This window comes from Crinia signifera, chromosome 2 (assembly GCF_055691185.1).
Source record: "Crinia signifera chromosome 2, ASM5569118v1, whole genome shotgun sequence".
In the NCBI taxonomy this organism is placed as follows: domain Eukaryota; kingdom Metazoa; phylum Chordata; class Amphibia; order Anura; family Myobatrachidae; genus Crinia; species Crinia signifera.
In genome coordinates this window covers 3,354,811-3,378,312 of record NC_139218.1, presented here as the reverse complement: position 1 = coordinate 3,378,312, position 23,502 = coordinate 3,354,811, and the positions used below count along the sequence as shown (strand labels likewise).

At 52.5% G+C, this 23,502-nt stretch overlaps 2 protein-coding genes across 2 annotated transcripts in view; both read right to left on the bottom strand.

Annotated features, from left to right (window-relative positions):
* PTGFRN (prostaglandin F2 receptor inhibitor) overlaps positions 1-9,754 on the bottom strand; it is a 102,238-nt gene extending 92,484 nt beyond the window's left edge. The window contains exons 1-2 of the mRNA XM_083168904.1: positions 9,740-9,754; positions 6,938-7,319 (exon numbers count right to left, since the gene is read on the bottom strand). Coding sequence (XP_083025030.1) covers positions 6,938-7,319; positions 9,740-9,754 — 397 coding nt within the window. The remainder of the gene's footprint in view (positions 1-6,937; positions 7,320-9,739) is intronic.
* A 95-nt stretch (positions 9,755-9,849) lies between these two features.
* LOC146057538 (immunoglobulin superfamily member 3-like) lies at positions 9,850-16,890 on the bottom strand. Its single transcript, XM_083168889.1, has 4 exons — positions 16,848-16,890; positions 14,338-14,709; positions 11,350-11,760; positions 9,850-9,950 (listed from the first exon to the last, which is right to left on the bottom strand). Exons 1-4 carry the CDS (start codon positions 16,888-16,890, stop codon positions 9,850-9,852), a joined length of 927 nt encoding a protein of 308 aa, XP_083025015.1.
* Positions 16,891-23,502: the final 6,612 nt, after the last annotated feature.

Below are 23,502 nucleotides of genomic sequence, written 5' to 3'. Positions count from 1 at the left end.
AAACAACCTCCTGTGCACCTTCCGTTTGGATACAACCTCTGCTATCACCTGTGTACCTCCTGCCTGGGTGCAACCTGCAAACAACCTCCTGTGCACCTTCCGTTTGGGTACAACTCCTGCTAGCACCTGTGTACCTCCTGTCTGGGTGCAATCTGCAAGCAACCTCCTGTGCACCTTCCGTTCAGGTACAACCCCTGCTATCACCTGTGTACCTCCTGCCTGGGTGCAATCTGCAAGCAACCTCCTGTGCACCTTCCGTTCAGTTACAACCCCTGCTATCACCTGTGTACCTCCTGCCTGGGTGCAATCTGCAAACAACCTCCTGTGCACCTTCCGTTCAGGTACAATCCCTGCTATCACCTGTGTACCTCCTGTCTGGGTGCAATCCGCAAGCAACCTCCTGTGCACCTTCCGTTCAGGTACAACCCCTGCTATCACCTGTGTACCTCCTGCCTGGGTGCAATCCGCAAGCAACCTCCTGTGCACCTTCCGTTTGGCTACAACTCCTGCTATCACCTGTGTACGTCCTGCCTGGGTGCAATCCGCAAGCAACCTCCTGTGCACCTTCCGTTCAGGTACAACCCCTGCTATCACCTGTGTACCTCCTGCCTGGGTGCAACCTGCAAACAACCTCCTGTGCACCTTCCGTTTGGGTACAACCTCTGCTATCACCTGTGTACCTCCTGTCTGGGTGCAACCTGCAAACAACCTCCTGTGCACCTTCCGTTTGGGTACAAACTCTGCTATCACCTGTGTACCTTCAGTCTGGGTGCAATCTGCAAGCAACCTCCTGTGCACCTTCCATTCAGGTACAACCCCTGCTATCACCTGTGTACCTCCTGCCTGGGTGCAATCTGCAAGCAACCTCCTGTGCACCTTCCGTTTAGGTACAACCCCTGCTATCACCTGTGTATCTTCAGTCCGGGTGCAATCCGCAAGCAACCTCCTGTGCACCTTCCGTTTGGGTACAACCTCTGCTATCACCTGTGTATCTTCAGTCCGGGTGCAATCTGCAAGCAACCTCCTGTGCACCTTCCGTTCAGGTACAACCCCTGCTATCACCTGTGTACCTCCTGCCTGGGTGCAATCCGCAAGCAACCTCCTGTGCACCTTCCGTTTGGGTACAACTCCTGCTATCACCTGTGTACCTTCAGTCTGGGTGCAACCTGCAAACAACCTCCTGTGCACCTTCCGTTTGGATACAACCTCTGCTATCACCTGTGTACCTTCAGTCTGGGTGCAATCTGCAAACAACCTCCTGTGCACCTTCCGTTCAGGTACAATCCCTGCTATCACCTGTGTACCTCCTGCCTGGGTGCAACCTGCAAACAACCTCCTGTGCACCTTCCGTTTGGGTACAACCTCTGCTATCACCTGTGTACCTCCTGTCTGGGTGCAATCTGCAAGCAACCTCCTGTGCACCTTCCGTTCAGGTACAACCCCTGCTATCACCTGTGTACCTCCTGCCTGGGTGCAATCCGCAAGCAACCTCCTGTGCACCTTCCGTTTGGCTACAACCCCTGCTATCACCTGTGTACCTCCTGCCTGGGTGCAATCCGCAAGCAACCTCCTGTGCACCTTCCGTTTGGCTACAACCCCTGCTATCACCTGTGTATCTTCAGTCAGGGTGCAACCTGCAAACAACCTCCTGTGCACCTTCCGTTCAGGTACAATCCCTGCTATCACCTGTGTACCTCCTGCCTGGGTGCAACCTGCAAACAACCTCCTGTGCACCTTCCGTTTGGATACAACCTCTGCTATCACCTGTGTACCTCCTGTCTGGGTGCAACCTGCAAACAACCTCCTGTGCACCTTCCGTTTGGGTACAACCCCTGCTATCACCTGTGTACCTTCAGTCTGGGTGCAATCTGCAAGCAACCTCCTGTGCACCTTCCATTCAGGTACAACCCCTGCTATCACCTGTGTACCTCCTGCCTGGGTGCAATCTGCAAGCAACCTCCTGTGCACCTTCCGTTTAGGTACAACCCCTGCTATCACCTGTGTATCTTCAGTCCGGGTGCAATCCGCAAGCAACCTCCTGTGCACCTTCCGTTTGGGTACAACCTCTGCTATCACCTGTGTATCTTCAGTCCGGGTGCAATCTGCAAGCAACCTCCTGTGCACCTTCCGTTCAGGTACAACCCCTGCTATCACCTGTGTACCTCCTGCCTGGGTGCAATCCGCAAGCAACCTCCTGTGCACCTTCCGTTTGGGTACAACTCCTGCTATCACCTGTGTACCTTCAGTCTGGGTGCAACCTGCAAACAACCTCCTGTGCACCTTCCGTTTGGGTACAACTCCTGCTATCACCTGTGTACCTTCAGTCTGGGTGCAACCTGCAAACAACCTCCTGTGCACCTTCCGTTTGGATACAACCTCTGCTATCACCTGTGTACCTCCTGCCTGGGTGCAACCTGCAAACAACCTCCTGTGCACCTTCCGTTTGGGTACAACTCCTGCTATCACCTGTGTACCTTCAGCCTGGGTGCAATCTGCAAGCAACCTCCTGTGCACCTTCCGTTCAGGTACAACCCCTGCTATCACCTGTGTACCTCCTGCCTGGGTGCAATCTGCAAGCAACCTCCTGTGCACCTTCCGTTCAGGTACAACCCCTGCTATCACCTATGTACCTCCTGCCTGGGTGCAATCTGCAAGCCACCTCCTGTGCACCTTCCGTTCAGGTACAACCTCTGCTATCACCTGTGTACCTCCTGTCTGGGTGCAATCTGCAAGCAACCTCCTGTGCACCTTCCGTTCAGGTACAACCTCTGCTATCACCTGTGTACCTCCTGCCTGGGTGCAATCTGCAAGCAACCTCCTGTGCACCTTCCGTTCAGGTACAACCTCTGCTATCACCTGTGTATCTTCAGTCCGGGTGCAATCCGCAAGCAACCTCCTGTGCACCTTCCGTTTGGGTACAACCTCTGCTATCACCTGTGTATCTTCAGTCCGGGTGCAATCTGCAAGCAACCTCCTGTGCACCTTCCGTTCAGGTACAACCCCTGCTATCACCTGTGTATCTTCAGTCCGGGTGCAACCTGCAAACAACCTCCTGTGCACCTTCCGTTTGGGTACAACTCCTGCTATCACCTGTGTACCTTCAGCCTGGGTGCAATCTGCAAGCAACCTCCTATGCACCTTCCGTTCAGGTACAACCCCTGCTATCACCTATGTACCTCCTGCCTGGGTGCAATCTGCAAGCCACCTCCTGTGCACCTTCCGTTCAGGTACAACCTCTGCTATCACCTGTGTACCTTCTGTCTGGGTGCAATCTGCAAGCCACCTCCTGTGCACCTTCCGTTTGGATACAAATCACCACCAGTCTCCAGTGTACCTTGCGTCTGGCTGCAGCCTGTTACAGTCTCCTGCGCACCCCCTACCTGGGTGCTACCCACTGCAGTCACCTGTGTATCCTGGTCCTGCTACGACTGGCCCCGATTCCTGTTCATCATCTGGTCCTTCATCATCTACCCCGTGGCTAACTTCTACACGTCAGTGTCCACCAGCCCCGGGCTCCTCCCCGGTCCTGTATGAGAAGGACTTATATCCGTCCCGCTATCCTGCAAGCTACCCCGGTTCCTGGTCGTCTCCCGGGTCCACAGAATTCCCAGGTACTGACAATCTGATGGTGATATATAACGCAGGGCAGTGAGTCACGTGACTGTGTGTTGCCTAGCGCTGTAGAATAATAATAATAATAACCATAGACAGCAGCGAAGTGATGACCCCTGTGGCAGAGGTGCCGGGAGCTTTGTGGGAGGATTCCGCACTTCAGCGCACATTAGCGTTTGCATTGCTGGGAGCGGCCAGGCCCTGGGCCTACCGCCGCTTTTGTATTGCCAATCACAAACCAAGCTGAATGAGCGCCAGAGCCTGTAACATGGCAGTTAGGAGCTGATTGGCTGCTATTTTATCTCCATCCAGGGCTTAGACCGCTTAGTCTTAGTACATAGACCCCTAAGGAGAGTTACTGTGTGGGTACCGCACTAAGGGGCGCATTTATCATATAGCGATCCCGGCATGATGACAACGCCGGGCATCGCATTGCGGTATCATCTGATACCGCAGGAATTTATCATTCTGGGGGCGCAGGGACAGGGCTCCGGTAGAAGCCCGTCCCTGCGAAGTGCTAACCCGGAAGCCGGGGTGTCTGCGCATGCGCGGTTATGCGCTGACCTCCGCCGACCCCTCTTACCACACTGCCCTGCTCGGGCAGTGCGATGTGTAGCCATAGGCTACAATGGGCTATCACCATATCAGAATGGCGATAACCCAGGGCTGCGATGCCAGGCTACCCGATGTTGATACATCGGGCAGCTTCGCATCCCCCATAGAAACCTATGGGGGATGCGGCCGGCGGCGCTGCAGGGGGGCATCGCAGCAGGGATCGGAGATTCCTGCTGCGGTCCCCTGTGATACATTTCAGGGATACATAATATTTGCGGTTAACCCCCGAAAACGGGTGTTTTCGGGGGTTTAGCCGCAAATCTAACTTGATAAATGGGCCCCATAGTCTCGTGATGGTGTGTCAGCAGCTTACCACCCAACTGTCCCGCTATTTGGAGACTGTACCGCTGTCCCTGCCACAGGTGGCAATGTCCTGCGGGTGGGGTGGCAGTTGGGGGCAGCTGGAGATCACTGCCACTCTGCAAGCACATGGCATCTCTACAGTGCATGGGGGGGGGGTCCCGACAGTCGGTATCCCGACTGTCAAAACACGACAGCCGGGTTCCCGATGGCCACCCGCTGCCGCCCATAGAGGGAGAATAGAATAGGTGGCCCGCGTAGTGAGCCACCGTGCCCGCAGCCTGGCAAGCGCAGCAAGCCTGCAAGGGGCTTAGTTGCGCTCACCATGCTGTCTGGGTCCGGCCAGTCGGGATAATGACTGTCGGGATCCCGACTGTCGGACCCCTATACCACACCCGCTGGGGGCTGCCCAGTCACTAGTGGAGAGCTGGACATTCCCCCGAAAAGGATAAAAAAGCGGGTTGCAGCACTAGGCCACGCCCCCTCTACCCAAGACCATGCCCACCATCCCCTAAGGCAGGGGTGGGGAACCTTTTTTGTGCCAAGGGCCATTTGTATGGGGAAAAAATTCTTCGGGGGCCATATGTAAAAATTTCTCTTACAAATTGTCCTGCTGCAGCCGCCCCACGCTCCGGCGGCTGCCGCTGAATAGGACTGACAGTCTCCGGCTGCTGCCGCTGAATAGGACTGACAGTCTCCGGCTGACACTGAATAGGACTGACAGTGTCCGGCGGCTGCCGCTGAATAGGACTGACAGTCTCCGGCTGCTGCCGCTGAATAGGACTGACAGTCTCCGGTGGCTGCCGCTGAATAGGACTGACAGTCTCCGGCTGCTGCCGCTGAATAGGACTGACAGTCTCCGGCTGCTGCCGCTGAATAGGACTGACAGTCTCCGACTGCTGCCGCTGAATAGGACTGACAGTCTCCGGCTGCTGCCGCTGAATAGGACTGACAGTCTCCAGCTGCTGCCGCTGAATAGGACTGACAGTCTCCTGCTGCTGCCGCTGAATAGGACCGACAGTCTCCGGCTGCTGCCACTGAATAGGACTGACAGTCTCCGGCTGCTGCCGCTGAATAGGACTGACAGTCTCCGGCTGCTGCCGCTGAATAGGACTGACAGTCTCCGACTGCTGCTGCTGAATAGGACTGACAGTCTCCGGCGGCTGCCGCTGAATAGGGCTGACAGTCTCCGGCGGCTGCCGCTGAATAGGACTGACAGTCTCCGGCTGCTGCCGCTGAATAGGACTGACAGTCTCCGACTGCTGCTGCTGAATAGGACTGACAGTCTCCGGCGGCTGCCGCTGAATAGGACTGACAGTCTCCGGTGGCTGCCGCTGAATAGGACTGACAGTCTCCGGCGGCTGACACTGAATAGGACTGACAGTCTCCGGCGGCTGCCGCTGAATAGGGCTGACAGTCTCCGGCGGCTGCCGCTGAATAGGACTGACAGTCTCCGGCTGCTGCCGCTGAATAGGACGGACAGTCTCCGACTGCTGCCGCTGAATAGGACTGACAGTCTCCGGCTGCTGCCGCTGAATAGGACTGACAGTCTCCGACTGCTGCCGCTGAATAGGACTGACAGTCTCCGGCTGCTGCCGCTGAATAGGACTGGCAGTCTCCGGCTGCTGCCGCTGAATAGGACAGACAGTCTCCGGCGGCTGCCGCTGAATAGGACTGACAGTCTCCGGCGGCTGCCGCTGAATAGGACTGACAGTCTCCGGCTGCTGCCGCTGAATAGGACTGACAGTCTCCGGCTGCTGCCGCTGAATAGGACGGACAGTCTCCGACTGCTGCCGCTGAATAGGACTGACAGTCTCCGGCTGCTGCCGCTGAATAGGACTGACAGTCTCCGACTGCTGAGAGGAATCTCGCGAGAACTACCGACCTCTCGCGAGAACTACCGACCTCTCGCGAGAATTCCCCAGTACTTTATTCCCAGCAAAGCCGCCGGGCAGGTGGGAGGGCCACTCGGACTGGCTACGGGGGCTGCATACGGCCCCCTGGCCTGAGGTTCCCCACCCCTGCCCTAAGGATCCGCCAACTTTTCGGGATGACCCAATTCCACCATTACAAAAGTTGGGAGGTACAGTATGCAAGAGGGCAGACCAGGCCCAGGGGGGAGGGGTGTGTAAGTGGGGCAGTTGCCCAGGGTACCTTGCTAGAGCGCTGCCCGAAGTGTCCAAAGCCGCTGTGGGAGTGCTGGGCACCCCCCCAAAATGACAAACGGGTGTCATGGCACTTGACCATGCCCCTCCACCTAAGGCCACGCCCCTGACACACGCCTCACACTCCTGCTGACACACGCCTCACACTCCTTCTTGCAGACACACGCCTCACACTCCTTCTTGCTGACACACGCCTCACACTCCTGCTGACACACGCCTCACACTCCTGCTGGCACACACCTCACACTCCTTCTTGCAGACACACGCCTCACACTCCTTCTTGCTGACACACGCCTCACACTCCTTCTTGCTGACACACGCCTCACACTCCTTCTTGCTGACACACGCCTCACACTCCTTCTTGCTGACACACGCCTCACACTCCTTCTTGCTGACACACGCCTCACACTCCTTCTTGCTGACACACGCCTCACACTCCTTCTTGCTGACACACGCCTCACACTCCTTCTTGCTGACACACGCCTCACACTCCTTCTTGCTGACACACGCCTCACACTCCTTCTTGCTGACACACGCCTCACACTCCTTCTTGCTGACACACGCCTCACACTCCTTCTTGCTGACACACGCCTCACACTCCTTCTTGCAGACACACGCCTCACACTCCTTCTTGCAGACACACGCCTTACACTCCTGCTGACACACGCCTCACACTCCTGCTGGCACACGCCTCACACTCCTGCTGGCACACGCCTCACACTCCTGCTGGCACACGCCTCACACTCCTGCTGGCACACGCCTCACACTCCTGCTGGCACACGCCTCACACTCCTGCTGGCACACGCCTCACACTCCTGCTGACACACACCTCACGCTCCTGCTGACACACACCTCACGCTCCTGCTGACACACACCTCACGCTCCTGCTGACACACACCTCACGCTCCTGCTGACACAAACCTCACACTCCTGCTGACACACTCCTGCTGCATGGAAACATCTAGGGGCGCATTTATCATTGTATTGCGATGCCGGCGTGATAACACCGCCGGGCATCGCATTGCGGTATCATCTGATACCGCCTGGATGTATCAATTTGAGGGCGCAGGGACAGGGCTCTGAAAGGAGCCCGTCCCTGCGAAGCCCTAACCCGGAAGCCGGGGGGTCTGCGCATGCGCGGTTATGCGCTGACCCCCTGTGACCCCTGTGACTGCACTGCCCCACTCGCAGTGCGATCCGGTAGCCATAGGCTACAATGGGCTATCACCATCAGAATGGTGATAGCCCAGGGATGCGAAGCCGGGCTGCCCGATGTTGAAACATCGGGCAGCTTCGCATCCCCCATAGAAACCTATGGCGGATGCGTCCGGCGGCACTGCAGGGGGGGATCGCAGCAGGTGATCCAGTGATACATAATATTTGCGGTTAACTTCGGGGATTTAGCCGCACATGTTACTTGATAAAGGGGCCCCCTAATCAGTAATACACCATATATCAGTACATTGTACATAGTGACATCTCCCCATGTTGTAACACTATGTACCATTAATATCATACAGTCTTGTATGTTGGTGTTTGCTGCTCCCTGCTGGCCAGTCCGGGTATAACCAACCAATGGAAATGGACAACTTGCAAAACTTGTAGTACTGTACTAATGACTGTCTGTGACTGACTGGCACTGACTTCCTATTGGAATTCTGACCTGCCAGTCACCAGGGCAGTCCCATTGGGATGTGCTCACCTCTGTCAGTACTGCGTATATGCTGGTCCATCTGTATTATACATCCGCTGGGACCATGATTTCCTTTGTATTGGTTGTTGCTGAAGAAGCCCATAGAAGCTGGCCACATGCACAATACAGAGGTTTGTACAGCACATGCGCCAGTTCCGGAGCCTGTCATCATAGTACAGCGGGGGGTGGGGGGATCGTGGCCAGCGGCAGCCTCCCTCCTTCCATGTGGTACAAGCCACCACTTCTAATAAGGACTCTCTCACTAACCTGCCCCCTGCAGGGTAACAGCGAGGCATTATGTGCCCCTTTTGTGCGTAGCACGCTACAGAAGAGTTATTTCATAGGAAAATGACACCGCTCCATCTATTAGTACATTCCCAGGGTACACCTGAGTGCCCCCGAGTGTGAGTATAACAATCCAATTATCACCCCATGTGTAAGTGTGTGTGCACTAGTGGGATTGTTTGCTTCATGTGCCTGCAATTAACAGTTATGTGATGGGTATATAAACCCACACTTGGAGACCTATGCCATCACCTTGAAAAAAATGAATTTAATCAGCGAAACGCGTCAGTGGGCACAGGAAAGCGCCCCTTAGGATACGTCCTGGAAACCTCTTCAACATGTGAAATTATTAACGGGCATGAAATCTCATCTACACGGTGTGGACACCGAAAAGCGTTTATCACACCAGTGATAATGGAGAGTGGTGTACGCCTCACACTCCTGCTGACACGCCTCACACTCCTGCTGACACGCCTCACACTCCTGCTGACACACGCCTCACACTCCTGCTGACACACGCCTTACACTCCTGCTGACACACGCCTCACACTCCTGCTGACACACGCCTCACACTCCTGCTGACACACGCGTCATCTTATGTTTATCTACAAAGTCCTAAAGAGAAATTCCTCTAGCGGGAGCTCCATAAAGCATTGGATACCGTATATTTGTGAGGACCCCTGGACTTTTTGCATCAAGTGGACTCCACATTTCCACAGTGGTGAGATCTACAATTGCCTGATATTAGTTTTACTTACAGTATATGAGGACTCCCTAAATACTGAGGAGCAAGGATACTCCCAAGGGGCAAACTCCCAATGTATTAAGTGTTTTTTTATTTCAATTATTGGTCTTACATTTTTGTTATGAATTTTGGAAGCCTTTTTAATTCATTTGACTTGTTTATTGAATAATTTTAATAAATTGTTGACAATAACTTATATACAATCCCACTACTACTTTATTTGTTGTGTATATGTTTATATGTCTGAGGGTTTGACTACACCCTTACCCCAAGCAGCAGCTGAATCACTATTGATAGAAGCATCTTTTATTAAGCACCCAGTACCTTGGGAGTGGACATGGACAGTCTAAAGGGGCCAAGTGGTTCTTATCTGCCGTCACAGCCGCCGTATCCCATAGAGTGATGTCTTCCTGCAGGCCGCACACAGGGTGCTGCTAAGGGGTGCTGCAGTATGCAGCCCAGGCCAGTAGGGGGAGCTGTATTAGGAAGGTGGGGGTCCTCCTGAAGGATGTGCTGTGCACTGGTGACATCATTTCTGCAATAAAAGCATACGGGACAGTTAGACATGGCGGCAGAGGTCCGATCAGGTCACGTGTGCGCATATACACACGTGCAACCCATAGCAACCGATCACAACAGAGCTATCATGTATCCGATACATTCTATAAATAAAAGATATCTGGAATCTGATTGGTTGCTTTGGGAAATATCCTCTTTAGAAGGTTGGATACAGATACTCCTGTAGTATTCTCAGCCCTCACCATGCTCCTCTGCCATAGGCAGTAGCTGAGGAATCCTGGGTGAAGGTAGCTGGCTTGTGGGCAGGGGAAGGTGACATACAGGATTGTTATGTGACACATGCCCTATACCTGGCTGACCAGCTCCCGTTCTGCCCCTCACCACAGCAATGAGTCACCTCGGCATCACTCGCTGGGTGACGGGTGCCCTATACCTGACCAGCTCCCGTTCTGCCCCTCACAACAGCAATGATTCACCTCGGCATCACTCGCTGGGTGACGGGTGCCCTATACCTGACCAGCTCCCGTTCTGCCCCTCACCACAGCAATGATTCACCTCGGCATCACTCACTGGGTGACAGGCCAGAGTACAGGAGTCATGTGTGGGGTCTGGAAACATGGACACTATGAGAATGTACTAGGCAAACATCCGGCATCTAATAGACAGCTACAAAGGGATTGATGGATCGAGAACATTACTATGTGTAAACAATCCTTTGTTGCTAAAACATATGGGCAAGAGAGCTTATGGTATTATCACAAGAACCTGTGCAGTCTTCTACGCAAGCTACTGGGCCTCCATGGGAAGGGGTGGTAACTTCATAGCAATTGGTGGTCTACAGAGCAAACTACAGGGCCTCCATATGACCTGGCAGGATGTTCATACTGACCGGTGGTCTACAGAGCAAACTGCAGGACCTCCTTATGACCTGGTGACATGTTCATGCTGACCTGTGGTCTACAGAGCAAACTGCAGGACCTCCATAAAACCTGACGGCATGTTCACAGCAATCAGTGGTCTATAGAGCAAACTACAGGGCCTCCATATAACCTGGCAGGATGTTCATACTGACTTGTGGTCTATAGAGCAAACTACAGGGCCTCCATATAACCTAACAGGATAGACCGGTGGTCTACAGAGCAAACTACAGGGCCTCCATGTAACCTGCCGACATGTTCACAGCAATCAGTGGTCTATAGAGCACACTACAGGGCCTTCATATCACCTGGCGGCATGGTCATAGTGACCGGTGGTCTACAGAGCAAACTGCAGGGCCTCCATATCACCTGGCGGCATGGTCATAGCGACCGGTGGTCTACAGAGCAAACTGCAGGGCCTCCCTATCACCTGGCGGCATGGTCATATTGACCGGTGGTCTGCAGAAGAACTAGTGGAGCATTCTAGTAGAGTCCTACCTGGTGAATGAAGCTGAACTCTGGTGACTTGGCTTCTCTTGGTGGTCAGTGGGTACCAGCTCTTATCCGGATCCTGAATCCACTCAGTGGCCTGGCAGTAATATTCTGCTTGATCTGAGGCCTCAAGTCTGGATACTGTTAGCTGGTACCAAGTGGCTGTCACTTTCTCCAGCCTGATCTCCCCAGCCTGATGGCGTTCAAGGAAATCGGGCCCAGCAGACACAACGTTGTGCTTGGAGAGGGTGAGTACTGTCTGTGTTGAGTCCATATGTCTCTGATACCAGCTCACAGAGAAGTGTGTGTGTTGGCGGGTACCAGAGGAAACCTCACAAGTCATGGTCAATGAGTCGTCTTCATGAAGAGTCAGCTCCTCTGGTGACAATAACCATGCCCGGAGCGAGTCTGGGATCACTGCGGAGAAGACAACATAGAGAACAGATTAACAGAGAGAAGGCCCAGGAGTTTCAGAGCTGGTGATGGTGGGGTTGTTATTGGTAACAGGAAGGATCACAGGTGGACAGTAATGTCCATAATAGGAGCAGCTACAATTTGTTTCTACACCAAACAACTGTGGACAAGAATTATCCCAAATGGCAACTACAGAAAAGACAGATGATCTCTCTGTGTTACTGACAGCAGGAGTGTTACAAGGCTATAGCAGTGGTGCTGCAGGGTTATAGCAGGAGTGCCGCAGAGTTATAGCAGGGGTGCTTCAGGGTTATAGCAGTGGTGCTGCAGGGTTATAGCAGTGGTTCTGCAGGGTTATAGCAGGAGTGCCACAGAGTTATAGCAGGGGTGCTTCAGGGTTATAGCAGTGGTGCTGCAGGGTTATAGCAGGAGTGCCACAGAGTTATAGCAGGGGTGCTTCAGGGTTATAGCAGGAGAGTTATAGCCGGGGTGCTGCAGGGTTATAGCAGGAGAGTTATAGCAGGGGTGCTTCAGGGTTATAGCAGTGGTGCTGCAGGGTTATAGCAGTGGTGCTGCAGGGTTATAGCAGTGGTGCTGCAGGGTTATAGCAGTGGTGCTGCAGGGTTATAGCAGGGGTGCTTCAGGGTTATAGCAGTGGTGCTGCAGGGTTATAGCAGTGGTGCTGCAGGGTTATAGCAGGGGTGCTTCAGGGTTATAGCAGTGGTGCTGCAGGGTTATAGCAGGAGTGCTTCAGGGTTATAGCAGGGGTGCTGCAGGGTTATAGCAGTGGTGCTGCAGGGTTATAGCAGTGGTGCTGCAGGGTTATAGCAGGAGTGCCACAGAGTTATAGCAGGGGTGCTTCAGGGTTATAGCAGTGGTGCTGCAGGGTTATAGCAGGAGTGCTTCAGGGTTATAGCAGGGGTGCTTCAGGGTTATAGCAGGAGTGCCACAGAGTTATAGCAGGGGTGCTTCAGGGTTATAGCAGGGGTGCCGCAGGGTTATAGCAGGGGTGCTGCCGGGTTATAGCAGGAGAGTTATAGCAGTGGTGCTGCAGGGTTATAGCAGTGGTGCTGCAGGGTTATAGCAGGAGTGCTTCAGGGTTATAGCAGGGGTGCTTCAGGGTTATAGCAGGGGTGCTTCAGGGTTATAGCAGGAGTGCCGCAGAGTTATAGCAGGAGTGCCGCAAAGTTATAGCAGGGGTGCTTCAGGGTTATAGCAGTGGTGCTTCAGGGTTATAGCAGGGGTGCTTCAGGGTTATAGCAGTGGTGCTGCAGGGTTATAGGAGGAGTGCCGCAGAGTTATAGCAGGGGTGCTTCCGGGTTATAGCAGGGGTGCTTCAGGGTTATAGCAGTGGTGCTGCAGGGTTATAGCAGGAGTGCTTCAGGGTTATAGCAGGGGTGCTTCAGGGTTATAGCAGGGGTGCTTCAGGGTTATAGCAGTGGTGCTGCAGGGTTATAGGAGGAGTGCCGCAGAGTTATAGCAGAGGTGCTTCAGGGTTATAGCAGTGGTGCTTCAGGGTTATAGCAGGGGTGCCGCAGAGTTATAGCAGGGGTGCTTCAGGGTTATAGCAGTGGTGCTGCATGGTTATAGCAGGAGTGCTGCAGAGTTATAGCAGGGGTGCTTCAGGGTTATAGCAGGGGTGCTTCAGGGTTATAGCAGGGGTGCTTCAGGGTTATAGCAGGGGTGCCGCAGAGTTATAGCAGGGGTGCTTCAGGGTTATAGCAGTGGTGCTGCAGGGTTATAGCAGGAGTGCTTCAGGGTTATAGCAGGAGTGCTGCAGATTTATAGCAGGGGTGCTTCAGGGTTATAGCAGGGGTGCTTCAGGGTTATAGCAGTGGTGCTGCATGGTTATAGCAGGAGTGCTGCAGAGTTATAGCAGGGGTGCTTCAGGGTTATAGCAGGAGTGCTGCAGAGTTTTAGCAGGGCTACCATAGGGCTCTGGCAAGAGTACTGCAGATCTGTAGAAGGTGTGTTCAGGGCTCTCCCATGGGTGCTGCAGGCTTCTTACTGGGTTGCCGTAGATTCTGGCAGGAGTGTAGAAGGTTCTGGCATGGGTGCCTCGGGCTGATTCAGACCTGATCGCAAAGTAAACTCTTTTTCTAATGGACAAAAACCATGCTGCACTGCAGGTGAGGCAGATGTAATAGGTGAGGCAGATGTAATAGGTGCAGAGAGAGTTAGTTTTGGGTGAGTTATTTTGTTTCTGTGCAGGGTAAATACTGGCTGCATTATTTTTTACACTGCAATATAGATATCAGTTTGAACACACCTCATTTAAATGTAACTCTCTCTGCACCTGTTACATCTGCCCCCTGCAATGTAGCATGGTTTTGTCCATTAAAGAGAGATTTTACTTATGCGATCAGGTCTGAATCAGGCCCACTGGCCGCCACCACACAGCTGAGCGTAAGGGTAACGGCCGGCACAAGTTACTTCCTATATATACTGTATATAATATGTACTACAATAAGAAACTCTTGGAGTAGAGGTGCAGTGAAGTGATGCTGCTAATCTGGGGCGCGCCAATTGTAAAAGGTTTGGGAACCACTGGTAGGGTATAGTATGGGGACAGTGAATTACCTATCAGGGTGACACTGGTGCTGTAACCACCAAAGAAGCTGGAAACTGTATCTGGGGCGTAACAGTCATACTCGCCCGCATCCTGTGCCCGCAGGTGGGTGATGTGAAGTCGAGATTTGTCGTCTCCCACCCTCTCTAGGTAGATCTCCCGTCTGACCCTCACCCGATCTCTGTATATGGTATAGGAGAAGTGTGGGTCCACAGAGCTGACAATCTGCAACTTCTGTGTAGGAGAATGAGCAGGAAACATGGACCACTCAAAACCCCCCACGGTATGACCACTGGCGTTACACCAAATGGAGACAGCAGAACCCTCTGTCCGGAACAAGGGGTCTGGGGAGTCGTGTACATTGTGCTGGGAGAGACTCCGGCCTGGAAGTGGGACAGAGAGGAGATAATAACATTTATTACAGGCAAACTCACAGGATGCATCCGCCACTGTTCCCACACTATATAAATACCTTTGTCCAATACCAATATATAAATACCTTTGTCTGTAGCTAGAAGCAGGTGGGCTGGTGCAGAATCCACCACTGTCCCCACAATATATATACATCTTTCCTTAGCTAGAAGCAGGTGGACTGGTGCAGTACCCACCATTGTCCTCACACTATATTTATATATACACTTTTGTTTGTAGCTAGAGGCAAGTGGACTGATGTAGCATCCACCACTGTCCCCACACTATGTACACCTTTATCTGTAGCTAGAGGCAGGTGGACTGGTGCAGCACCCACCACTGTCCCCACACTATATATACATATGTCTGTAGCTAGAGGCAAGTGGACTGGTGCAGCACCCATCACTGTCCCCACACTATATATACATATCTCTGTAGCTAGAAGCAGGTGGACTGGTGCAGCACCCACCACTGTCCCCACACTATATATACATCTGTCTATAGCTAGAGGCAAGTGGACGGGTGCAGCACCCACCACTGTCCCTACACTATATATACATCTGTCTGTAGCTAGAAGCAGGTGGACTGGTGCTGTACCCATCACTGTCCCCACACTATATATACATCTATCTGTAGCTAGAAGCAGGTGGACTGGTGCAGCACCCACCACTGTCCCCACACTATATATACATCTGTCTGTAGCTAGAGGCAAGTGGACGGGTGCAGCACCCACCACTGTCCCTACACTATATATACATCTGTCTGTAGCTAGAAGCAGGTGGACTGGTGCTGTACCCATCACTGTCCCCACACTATATATACATCTATCTGTAGCTAGAAGCAGGTGGACTGGTGCATCACCCATCACTGCCCCCATGCTATATATACATATGTCTGTAGCTAGAAGCAGGTGGACTGGTGCAGCACCCACCACTGTCCCTACACTATATACACATCTGTCTGTAGCTAGAAGCAGGTGGACTGGTGCAGCACCCACCACTGTCCCCACACTATATATACATCTGTCTGTAGCTAGAGGCAAGTGGACTGATGTAGCATCCACCACTGTCCCTACACTATATATACATCTGTCTGTAGCTAGAAGCAGGTGAACTGGTGCTGTACCCATCACTGTCTCCACACTATATATACATCTCTCTGTAGCTAGAAGCAGGTGGACTGGTGCATCACCCACCACTGCCCCCATGCTATATATACATATGTCTGTAGCTAGAAGCAGGTGGACTGGTGCAGCACCCACCACTGTCCCCACACTATATATACATCTCTCTCTAGCTAGAAGCAGGTGGACTGGTGCAGCACCCACCACTGTCCCCACACTATATATACATCTGTCTGTAGCTAGAGGCAAGTGGACTGGTGCAGCACCCACCACTGTCCCTACACTATATATACATCTGTCTGTAGCTAGAAGCAGGTGGACTGGTGCAGCACCCATCACTGTCCCCACACTATATATACATCTCTCTGTAGCTAGAAGCAGGTGGACTGGTGCATCACCCACCACTGCCCCCATGCTATATATACATATGTCTGTAGCTAGAAGCAGGTGGACTGGTGCAGCAACCAACACTGTCCCTACACTATATACACATCTGTCTGTAGCTAGAAGCAGGTGGACTGGTGCAGCACCCATCACTGTCCCCACACTATATATATATACCTCTGTCTGTAGCTAGAAGCAGGTGGACTGGTGCAGCACCCATCACTGTCCCCACACTATATATATACCTCTATCTGTAGCTAGAAGCAGGTGGACTGGTGCAGCACCCATCACTGACCTCACAATATATATATATACCTCTGTCTGTAGCTAGAAGCAGGTGGACTGGTGCAGCACCCATCACTGTCCCCACACTATATATATACCTCTATCTGTAGCTAGAAGCAGGTGGACTGGTGCAGCACCCATCACTGTCCCCACACTATATATATATATACCTCTGTCTGTAGCTAGAAGCAGGTGGACTGGTGCAGCACCCATCACTGACCTCACAATATATATACCTTTGTCTGTAGCTAGAAGCAGGTGGATTGGTGCAGCACCCATCACTGTCCCCACACTATATATATATATATATATACATACCTCTGTCTGTAGCTAGAAGCAGGTGGACTGGTGCAGCACCCATCACTGTCCTCACACTATATATACCTCTGTCTGTAGCTAGAAGCAGGTGGATTGGTGCAGCACCCATCACTGTCCCCACACTATATACATATACCTCTGTCTGTACCTAGACGCACATGGACTGGTGCAGCACCCATCACTGTCCCCACACTATATACATATACCTCTGTCTGTACCTAGACGCACATGGACTGGTGCAGCATACATCACTGTCCCCACACTATATATATCTCTGTCTGTACCTAGAGGCACATGGACTGGTGCAGCACCCATCACTGTCCCCACACTATATACATATACCTCTGTCTGTACCTAGACGCACATGGACTGGTGCAGCACCCATCACTGTCCCCACACTATATACATAAACCTCTGTCTGTACCTAGACGCACATGGACTGGTGCAGCATACATCACTGTCCCCACACTATATATATCTCTGTCTGTACCTAGAGGCACATGGACTGGTGCAGCACCCATCACTGTCCCCACACTATATATATCTCTGTCTGTACCTAGAGGCAGGTGGACTGGTGCAGCACCCATCACTGTCCCCACACTATATATACCTCTGTCTGTACCTAGAGGCACATGGACTGGTGCAGCACCCATCACTGTCCCCACACTATATATACCTCTGTCTGTAGCTAGAAGCAGGTGGATTGGTGCAGCACCCATCACTGTCCCCACACTATATACATATACCTCTGTCTGTACCTAGACGCACATGGACTGGTGCAGCATACATAACTGTCCCCACACTATATATACCTCTGTCTGTAGCTAGAAGCAGGTGGATTGGTGCAGCACCCATCACTGTCCCCACACTATATATATATACCTCTGTCTGTACGTAGACGCACATGGACTGGTGCAGCATACATCACTGTCCCCACACTATATATACCTCTGTCTGTACCTAGAGGCACATGGACTGGTGCAGCACCCATCACTGTCCCCACACTATATATACCTCTGTCTGTACCTAGAGGCACATGGACTGGTGCAGCACCCACCACTGTCCCCACACTATATATACCTCTGTCTGTACCTAGAGGCACATGGACTGGTGCAGCACCCATCACTGTCCCCACACTATATATACCTCTGTCTGTAGCTAGAGGCAGGTGGACTGGTGCAGCATACATCACTGTCCCCACACTATATATACCTCTGTCTGTAGCTAGAGGCACATGGACTGGTGCAGCACCCACCACTGTCCCCACACTATATATATCTCTGTCTGTACCTAGAGGCACATGGACTGGTGCAGCACCCATCACTGTCCCCACACTATATATACCTCTGTCTGTAGCTAGAGGCAGGTGGACTGGTGCAGCACCCACCACTGTCCCCACACTATATATACCTCTGTCTGTACCTAGACGCACATGGACTGGTGCAGCACCCACCACTGTCCCCACACTATATATACCTCTGTCTGTAGCTAGAGGCAGGTGGACTGGTGCAGCATACATCACTGTCCCCACACTATATATACCTCTGTCTGTAGCTAGAGGCACATGGACTGGTGCAGCACCCACCACTGTCCCCACACTATATATACCTCTGTCTGTAGCTAGAGGCAGGTGGACTGGTGCAGCATACATCACTGTCCCCACACTATATATACCTCTGTCTGTAGCTAGAGGCACATGGACTGGTGCAGCACCCACCACTGTCCCCACACTATATATACCTCTGTCTGTAGCTAGAAGCAGGTGGACTGGTGCAGCATACATCACTGTCCCCACACTATATACATATACCTCTGTCTGTACCTAGAGGCACATGGACTGGTGCAGCACCCATCACTGTCCCCACACTATATATACCTCTGTCTGTACCTAGAGGCAGGTGGACTGGTGCAGCATACATCACTGTCCCCACACTATATATACCTCTGTCTGTACCTAGAGGCAGGTGGACTGGTGCAGCATACATCACTGTCCCCACACTATATATACCTCTGTCTGTAGCTAGAGGCACATGGACTGGTGCAGCACCCATCACTGTCCCCACACTATATATATCTCTGTCTGTACCTAGAGGCAGGTGGACTGGTGCAGCACCCATCACTGTCCCCACACTATATACATATACCTCTGTCTGTACCTAGACGCACATGGACTGGTGCAGCATACACCACTGTCCCCACACTATATATACATCTGTCTGTAGCTAGAAGCAGGTGGACTGGTGCAGCACCCACCACTGTCCCCACACTATATATACCTCTGTCTGTAGCTAGAGGAAGGTGGACTGGTGCAGCACCCACCACTGTCCCTACACTATATATACATCTGTCTGTAGCTAGAGGCACATGGACTGGTGCAGCACCCATCACTGTCCCCACACTATATATACCTCTGTCTGTAGCTAGAGGCACATGGACTGGTGCAGCACCCATCACTGTCCCCACACTATATATACCTCTGTCTGTAGCTAGAGGCACATGGACTGGTGCAGCACCCATCACTGTCCCCACACTATATATACCTCTGTCTGTAGCTAGACGCACATGGACTGGTGCAGCATACATCACTGTCCCCACACTATATATACCTCTGTCTGTAGCTAGAGGCAGGTGGACTGGTGCAGCACCCATCACTGTCCCCACACTATATATACCTCTGTCTGTACCTAGAGGCACATGGACTGGTGCAGCATACATCACTGTCCCCACACTATATATACCTCTGTCTGTAGCTAGACGCACATGGACTGGTGCAGCATACATCACTGTCCCCACACTATATATACCTCTGTCTGTAGCTAGAGGCAGGTGGACTGGTGCAGCACCCATCACTGTCCCCACACTATATATACCTCTGTCTGTACCTAGAGGCACATGGACTGGTGCAGCACCCATCACTGTCCCCACACTATATATACCTCTGTCTGTACCTAGACGCACATGGACTGGTGCAGCATACATCACTGTCCCCACACTATATATATCTCTGTCTGTACCTAGAGGCACATGGACTGGTGCAGCACCCACCACTGTCCCCACACTATATATATCTCTGTCTGTAGCTAGAGGCACGTGGACTGGTGCAGCATACATCACTGTCCCCACACTATATATACCTCTGTCTGTAGCTAGAGGCAGGTGGACTGGTGCAGCACCCATCACTGTCCCCACACTATATATACCTCTGTCTGTACCTAGAGGCAGGTGGACTGGTGCAGCACCCATCACTGTCCCCACACTATATATACCTCTGTCTGTAGCTAGAGGCACATGGACTGGTGCAGCATACATCACTGTCCCCACACTATATATACCTCTGTCTGTAGCTAGAGGCAGGTGGACTGGTGCAGCACCCATCACTGTCCCCACACTATATATACCTCTGTCTGTAGCTAGAGGCAGGTGGACTGGTGCAGCACCCACCACTGTGTATGAGTAGTGTAGGTATAGTGTGGAGGATGTGCTCACATGTGTATGAGTGTGCAGATATAGTGAGGATATAGGGGCCGATTCTGGTTCACACATAGTGAACCAAATTCGGCCCCTGGCCCGATGGCTGGGGTTTGTACTTGTGCAAACCCCAACTGTGAACAGCCTCAGTGAATGACACAGTTGCAGGGACATTCACAGCGAGGAGGGAGGGATTGGGTCAGTGTCCCCATGAAAATGCTGGACATTCCCATGGGTATGTGGGAGGCCGATGCCTGACATCACATCAGCCACCCGCCCTGTCTTCATCCTGGCGGCCTCAATATAAGTAAGTCAGAGACTGAGGTATATTTGCAAAGACAGGAAATCATTCAATGGTCAAATGATTACTTCTGCTGCGGGCACATGCGAGGGAATGTGTCTTCCTAACACATCGCCTTGCATGGTTGTAGGCGGTACTCACCTGTGTATTAGAGCAGTGTAGGTGTAGGCAGTGCTCACCTGTGTATAAGAGCAGTGTAGGTGTAGGCGGTGCTCACCTGTGTATAAGAGCAGTGTAGGGTGTAGGCAGTGCTCACCTGTGTATAAGAGCAGTGAGCGAGGTACTCACCTGTGTATAAGAGCAGTGTAGGGTGTAGGCAGTGCTCACCTGTGTATAAGAGCAGTGTAGGGTGTTGGCGGTACTCACCTGTGTATAAGAGCAGTGTAGGTGTAGGCAGTGCTCACCTGTGTATAAGAGCAGTGTAGGGTGTAGGCGGTGCTCACCTGTGTATAAGAGCAGTGTAGGGTGTAGGCGGTGCTCACCTGTGTATAAGAGCAGTGTAGGTGTAGGCAGTGCTCACCTGTGTATAAGAGCAGTGTAGGTGTAGGCAGTGCTCACCTGTGTATAAGAGCAGTGTAGGGTGTAGGCGGTGCTCACCTGTGTATAAGAGCAGTGAGCGAGGTACTCACCTGTGTATAAGAGCAGTGTAGGGTGTAGGCAGTGCTCACCTGTGTATAAGAGCAGTGAGCGAGGTACTCACCTGTGTATAAGAGCAGTGTAGGGTGTAGGCGGTACTCACCTGTGTATAAGAGCAGTGAGCGAGGTACTCACCTGTGTATTAGAGCAGTGCAGGAGGTGCTCACCTGTGTATAAGAGCAGTGTAGGGTGTAGGCAGTGCTCACCTGTGTATAAGAGGTTAGGGTGTAGGCAGTACTCACCTGTGTATAAGAGCAGTGTAGGGTGTAGGCAGTGCTCACCTGTGTATAAGAGCAGTGTAGGGTGTAGGCAGTGCTCACCTGTGTATAAGAGCAGTGTAGGGTGTAGGCGGTGCTCACCTGTGTATAAGAGCAGTGCAGGGTGTAGGCGGTGCTCACCTGTGTATAAGAGCAGTGCAGGGTGTAGGCGGTGCTCACCTGTGTATAAGAGCAGTGCAGGGTGTAGGCGGTGCTCACCTGTGTATAAGAGCAGTGTAGGGTGTAGGCGGTGCTCACCTGTGTATAAGAGCAGTGCAGGGTGTAGGCGGTGCTCACCTGTGCATAAGAGCAGTGTAGGGTGTAGGCAGTGCTCACCTGTGTATAAGAGCAGTGTAGGGTGTAGGCAGTGCTCACCTGTGTATAAGAGCAGTGCAGGGTGTAGGCGGTGCTCACCTGTGTATAAGAGCAGTGTAGGTGGTGCTCACCTGTGTATAAGAGCAGTGCAGGGTGTAGGCGGTGCTCACCTGTGTATAAGAGCAGTGCAGGGTGTAGGCGGTGCTCACCTGTGTATAAGAGCAGTGTAGGGTGTAGGCGGTGCTCACCTGTGTATAAGAGCAGTGCAGGGTGTAGGCGGTGCTCACCTGTGTATAAGAGCAGTGTAGGGTGTAGGCAGTGCTCACCTGTGTATAAGAGCAGTGCAGGGTGTAGGCGGTGCTCACCTGTGTATAAGAGCAGTGTAGGTGGTGCTCACCTGTGTATAAGAGCAGTGCAGGGTGTAGGCGGTGCTCACCTGTGTATAAGAGCAGTGCAGGGTGTAGGCGGTGCTCACCTGTGTATAAGAGCAGTGTAGGGTGTAGGCGGTGCTCACCTGTGTATAAGAGCAGTGTAGGTGGTGCTCACCTGTGTATAAGAGCAGTGCAGGGTGTAGGCGGTGCTCACCTGTGTATAAGAGCAGTGTAGGTGGTGCTCACCTGTGTATAAGAGCAGTGTAGGGTGTAGGCGGTGCTCACCTGTGTATAAGAGCAGTGTAGGCAGTGCTCACCTGTGTATAAGAGCAGTGTAGGGTGTAGGCGGTGCTCACCTGTGTATAAGAGCAGTGTAGGGTGTAGGCAGTGCTCACCTGTGTATAAGAGCAGTGTAGGGTGTAGGCGGTGCTCACCTGTGTATAAGAGCAGTGCAGGGTGTAGGCGGTGCTCACCTGTGTATAAGAGCAGTGTAGGGTGTAGGCGGTACTCACCTGTGCATAAGAGCAGTGTAGGTGTAGGCAGTGCTCACCTGTGTATAAGAGCAGTGTAGGCGGTACTCACCTGTGTATAAGAGCAGTGTAGGGTGTAGGCGGTACTCACCTGTGCATAAGAGCAGTGTAGGGTGTAGGCGGTGCTCACCTGTGTATAAGAGGTTAGGGTGTAGGTGTTACCTGTGTATAAGAGCAGTGTAGGTGGTGCTCACCTGTGTATAAGAGCAGTGCAGGGTGTAGGCGGTGCTCACCTGTGTATAAGAGCAGTGTAGGGTGTAGGCGGTGCTCACCTGTGCATAAGAGCAGTGTAGGTGTAGGCAGTGCTCACCTGTGTATAAGAGCAGTGTAGGGTGTAGGCGGTGCTCACCTGTGTATAAGAGGTTAGGGTGTAGGTGTTACCTGTGTATAAGAGCAGTGTAGGTGGTGCTCACCTGTGTATAAGAGCAGTGTAGGGTGTAGGCGGTGCTCACCTGTGCAAAAGAGCAGTGTTGGTGTAGGAAGTGCTCACCTGTGTATAAGAGCAGTGTTGGTGTAGGCAGTACTCACCTGTGTATAAGAGCAGTGTAGGGTGTAGGCGGTGCTCACCTGTGTATAAGAGGTTAGGGTGTAGGTGTTACCTGTGTATAAGAGCAGTGTAGGAGGTGCTCACCTGTGTATAAGAGCAGTGCAGGGTGTAGGCGGTGCTCACCTGTGTATAAGAGCAGTGTAGGGTGTAGGCGGTGCTCACCTGTGTATAAGAGGTTAGGGTGTTGGCGGTGCTCACCTCTGCATAAGAGCAGTGCAGGAGGTACTCAC

Bases quoted from the DNA above. Each gene is read 5' to 3' on its own strand.
- LOC146057538 (XM_083168889.1), bottom strand. From the start codon at position 16,890: ATGGGTGCTGCACCAGTCCACCTGCTTCTAGCTACAGACAGAG. The intron at 14,710-16,847 runs GTATGTATATAT...TCCCACTTCCAG, and splicing joins GCTTCTAGCTACAGACAGAG to GCCGGAGTCTCTCCCAGCAC. The intron at 9,951-11,349 runs GTAGGACTCTAC...CTTTTATTGCAG, and splicing joins AGTTCAGCTTCATTCACCAG to AAATGATGTCACCAGTGCAC.